The 4,600-nt window shown below is 45.5% G+C and overlaps 1 protein-coding gene across 2 annotated transcripts; it reads left to right on the top strand.

Moving 5' to 3' along the window:
- Positions 1 to 2,450: 2,450 nt before the first annotated feature.
- pou4f2 (POU class 4 homeobox 2) lies at positions 2,451 to 4,127 on the top strand. 2 transcript variants are annotated; one of them, XM_027030234.2, is made up of 3 exons: positions 2,454 to 2,548; positions 2,621 to 2,673; positions 2,941 to 4,127. In XM_027030234.2, the coding sequence occupies exons 1-3, from the start codon at positions 2,454 to 2,456 to the stop codon at positions 3,906 to 3,908; spliced, it is 1,116 nt and encodes a 371-aa protein (XP_026886035.1). In that variant the 3' UTR covers positions 3,909 to 4,127. The 2 variants fall into 2 exon arrangements, with proteins under 2 accessions (XP_026886034.1, XP_026886035.1); XM_027030233.2 differs by having other exon boundaries at positions 2,451 to 2,669; positions 2,970 to 4,127.
- The last annotated feature ends 473 nt before the right edge of the window (positions 4,128 to 4,600 follow it).

The raw sequence follows: 4,600 nt of genomic DNA, 5'->3' as shown, positions 1-4,600 counted from the left end.
AGTTTCATCATAAATCAGTCTTTCGGTATATACGACAAGACATTGATTGGGCCTTGAAGTCTCCTGAACTGGCGCGCGAGGGGCTGCCCAATTGAGAGGTAAACCTCTTTGGGTGGCTCTCGCCACGCGGAAAAAAAACATGTTCTGCACCGTCGCGAACAGCTTTGTCTCAGTGGTGGGACAATAATTCACGTTAATATGCATGACCGAGGAGGGCAGGACAACAAGAACTATCACTGCGCAACATCTCCCTCGAACAGGCGTCTGGCGCCACGCAGCAACGGAGGAATCTTTGGCTACCACATGAAAATGGTTTTCAATTGTAATTATTCTCATGTGCAAAAACATTCGCGTTGGGACTGATTTAATGTTGTTCAAATGTTTTCTGAAATGTAATGACTGTATAATTGGCCTAATATTTCTGAATAACGGTTAGCTATTGGTGATCCAGAACCAGGCTGCCTTACTCCTCTTTAATGTTCCTGAACAGGATAATATGATCTTGATAAATGAGGTTCACGCCGAAATTATCTGGTGGCTATTTATTATGTAACATAATGGACAAACATCACATCAGCCTTAATCAAATTAAATGCTTCCACAATAACATGTTTTTACATCACCAATGTTTTCCGCTTGAATTATGATATTTAAACAGTATTTTATGAGAAATACTTCTAAATTTAGAAGTATGCTAGTTCAGTTCTGAGGTACTGTTATTTTGTCGTTGAACATAGTTGTTTGGAGGGCATAGCTGTAGATTCACGGCTCATATAACCTACAGGACCTCACCTATGTTAAGATACTCAATAGCGTTCATACATCAATTACCCATCCACTGGACTCGAGGAGATTAAACAAACCAGACAAGCCTTGTTAATTACAACATGATTAAAGGATTTTAATTATATCATTGATGAAGTAGTGTAATTAGTACGAAGATATGATAATAGCCTGCTGTGACAATTGTATTGAGTTTGCAATTAAATCCCAAAGACTATTAAAAAAGCTACTTTTCCTTGCCATTAATAAAAGTACTTCAAACACGATGGCCAACTATCTCGTGCCACCGGCTGTAGGTGCGTCCAGACTGGCTTCGTATTTATTATATTCATAATCGGAAAATAATAAATCGACTAAAAATGTATCAACTCTATTTTACTTCTATAAATAAAGCGACTGAAAGCAGGCATCTTATTGAAAAGCTCTGTTTTAAGCATGTATGGAATTTAGATGTAACATCTCCTTATTTAAACGGATATAATTGCTTTAATGCGGTCTTGCTGTCTCAAACCACGCTACAATAATGGAACGGTAGTCACACGTTCTGATTTATTTGCTGAACAGGGCTCGCGGCTGATGGAGCTGTCCGTGCTGGTGTCTTCATGCAGACTCGCAAGAGGGGTCTGTCCTCCCGTTCTTTAGAGCTACAAAATTGATTACGCGTGTTGAGCTATTTTTTCACTTGATTTCGTTTCGATACACTAAGATTTAGCATTGTCATATTTTGTATTTTGAACTGTTAAAGCTATTTCCTCGTTAACTTTACAGTAGACTATGCTACTGCACGAGCTGTAGTCGTTCCAAATGAATGCTTTGTGAGGACTGCCCATGCGCAGAGTCCCCAGCGGCGGCGTGGCTAATGAAGAATAATAAATCATGAAAGGTTTTTCAGGTAGAGACGAGAGAGTGCAAGCGCAGAACGAGGAGATAGAGAGAGCGAGAGCGAGCGAGCGAGCGAGCGAGAGAGAGAGAGAGAGAGGGAGAGCGAGAGAGAGCGCGCGAGCGAGAGAGATGCAGCCTGCCCTTCGCCTTGGAGCACGGGCAGATCGAGTCCCTGCAGCATTGAATGTAGTAGCGCGCGCCCGTGACAGTTATCTTATAATCAAATTCACCATCGAAACGGCAACCGCAGGAATGAGGGTCAGATAGTGTTGTTGTGATCTGGAGTGTTTGGAGATTTGCGTGAAGAGGACATACTAAACTTTTTTTTAACTTCTCGTTCCAAAACGTGAGCGAAGAGGAACTCACCAGTGCCATAATTTCCATCAGGCAAAATAAGAATTTTGTCAGAGGAACTCGTGAGGTCTGCGGCGCGCTGTGCTAGGAGCTGCTCCGGGGTCACACTTCGAGGCGATGGGCCACAGCCCTTGAGAGGAAGAGATTAGGGAGGGCGCGCTCGTAGCGCAAGCTTGCATGGCTTTTTTTTTACTGGTGCTCGCGACACATCTCAAGCAACGCGACGGCGCAGCCGGGAGTTCCCAGACCAGTAGGTAATAATAGATGTGCTATCTAGAGACTTGGTACCTCATCCTCTCCCCTTTCGTTGCAACGCCACTTGTACCAGAGTGCGTCTTGAGACTTCGGCGAAGCAACTGGGCTTGAACTCTAGTCGAAGAAGGCGGAGTCTTAACTTATTAAAAGGAACTTGCCAAGGCTTGGTCGCAATCATGATGATGATGTCTCTGAACAGCAAGCAGGCGTTCGCCATGCCTCACACCAGCTTGCCCGAGCCCAAGTATTCCAGCCTGCATCCTTCTTCTTCTTCGTCGTCGTCCACTTTGACTTCGAACGCGCCCTCGTCCTCGTGCTCGTCCTCGCGCCACAGCAGCTCGACTAGCGGCGGCGGCTCGGAGGCGATGAGGCGCGCGTGTCTCCCAACCCCACCGGTACGTATTCTGCATAATCACCGCTTAAAGGCATATTTTGACAGCCCACTTTTTTTGCTTGATGTTTTTTTCATGTCTGCACAGCAAATCACCCAACACCTTCATTTTCCCTCCCAGCTTATGTATTCAGTCGGTTTGCGTTCCGTATTAATTTTTATGACCTGGGATGTTGCTTATGTCTTGTTTTTTGTGTTCTTTTTTTCGGATTTCTTTTTTACATGGTGCAAATGTTTTAAAATCGCGGAGTGGCGCGTGAATTCCCTCCTGACAGTTATGTGTGCATTCTATTTGCAATTGCAGAGCAATATATTCGGCGGCTTGGATGAGAGTTTGTTGGCCCGCGCGGAAGCTCTGGCGGCGGTGGATATAGTCTCGCAGACCAAGAGCCACCATCATCCTCCTCATCACAGCCCCTTCAAGCCGGACGCGACCTACCACACCATGAACACCTTGCCCTGCACCTCATCGTCTTCATCCTCATCATCCGTGCCCATCTCGCACCCATCAGCCCTGGCTAGCCACCACCACCACCACCACCACCACCACCACCACCAGCCACACCAGGCACTGGAGGGAGAGCTGCTGGACCACATCACCCCGGGACTGGCGCTCGCCGGGGCCATGGCCGGCCCAGATGGCTCGGTGGTTTCCACGCCTGCGCACCCGGCCCACATGGCGGGCATGAACCACATGCACCAGGCAGCCCTCAACATGGCTCATGCTCACGGACTGCCATCACACATGGGCTGCATGAGCGACGTGGACGCTGATCCCAGGGACTTGGAAGCTTTCGCAGAGCGCTTTAAACAGCGACGGATCAAACTCGGCGTGACCCAGGCGGATGTAGGGGCAGCGCTGGCCAACCTGAAGATTCCTGGCGTTGGCTCTCTCAGCCAGAGTACCATCTGTCGATTCGAATCACTCACGTTGTCCCATAACAACATGATTGCGCTCAAGCCCATCCTACAAGCCTGGCTGGAAGAGGCAGAGAAGTCACACCGCGAGAAACTCAACAAACCCGAGCTCTTCAACGGGGCTGAAAAAAAACGGAAGCGGACGTCCATTGCAGCCCCAGAAAAGAGGTCTCTCGAAGCTTACTTCGCTATTCAGCCGCGTCCGTCTTCAGAGAAAATTGCAGCAATTGCCGAAAAGCTGGACCTGAAAAAGAACGTGGTACGGGTTTGGTTCTGCAACCAGCGGCAGAAACAAAAACGCATGAAATACTCGGCTTGCGTGTAGCTTGGTTTAAAAACTCGCTCTAGAGACTAAACACCGTCGAGAGACTTCACAAACTGTTTAGAGACGATTTGTAAAATATTTCTTACCAAAATATTTCTTTTTCAATTACCGATTACTTGTGCATTGAAGCATATCACGTCATTCGAATTTACTGAAAACACCAAATCACTGTCACGTCTAAGCGGATGTGGGATCACTTAAGGGACCGTTTGACGACCAAGTAAGACCTTTTAGTTTTTCCCTTTTTGATTTTATATATAATATATATATATATATAATATATATATATATATATATATATATATATATAAATATATATATATAAAAATATATAAATATTATATATATATATATATATATATATATATATATATATATATATATATATATATGCGCACACACATATAAATAAATAATGCTACTCATTATGTGTCAATGGAGTAAGACTCTCATAAGGCTCAATCAGATTGGCCGCCTGAATCTAAAGGGACTCGGGTAATTCCGTGGAAAGTGCTAACTGTGATTGTGATGTGGGGACCTTCAGAAGGGTGTGAGGTGAAGGGTCGGCAGAATCGTCTCGCGCTATGATTTGCAACCTGTTTCTTTCTTTCGTTCCTCTCAATCTGCCGTAAAATTCAGGGTCCGTGTTAAGGGGACCCTGTGACAGCTACCGCCCGTTTTACAGGTGATTA

This window comes from Electrophorus electricus, chromosome 11, assembly GCF_013358815.1.
Source record: "Electrophorus electricus isolate fEleEle1 chromosome 11, fEleEle1.pri, whole genome shotgun sequence".
In the NCBI taxonomy this organism is placed as follows: domain Eukaryota; kingdom Metazoa; phylum Chordata; class Actinopteri; order Gymnotiformes; family Gymnotidae; genus Electrophorus; species Electrophorus electricus.
This window is presented reverse-complemented; position numbering and strand designations above follow the sequence as displayed.

What these genes read in the sequence shown, in the direction of transcription:
- pou4f2 (XM_027030233.2), top strand. Translation starts at nt 2,451, where the DNA reads ATGATGATGATGTCTCTGAACAGCAAGCAGGCGTTCGCCATGCCTCAC. An exon ending in CGTGTCTCCCAACCCCACCG is followed by an intron (nt 2,670 to 2,969) that starts GTACGTATTCTG and finishes TTGCAATTGCAG; the next exon opens with AGCAATATATTCGGCGGCTT.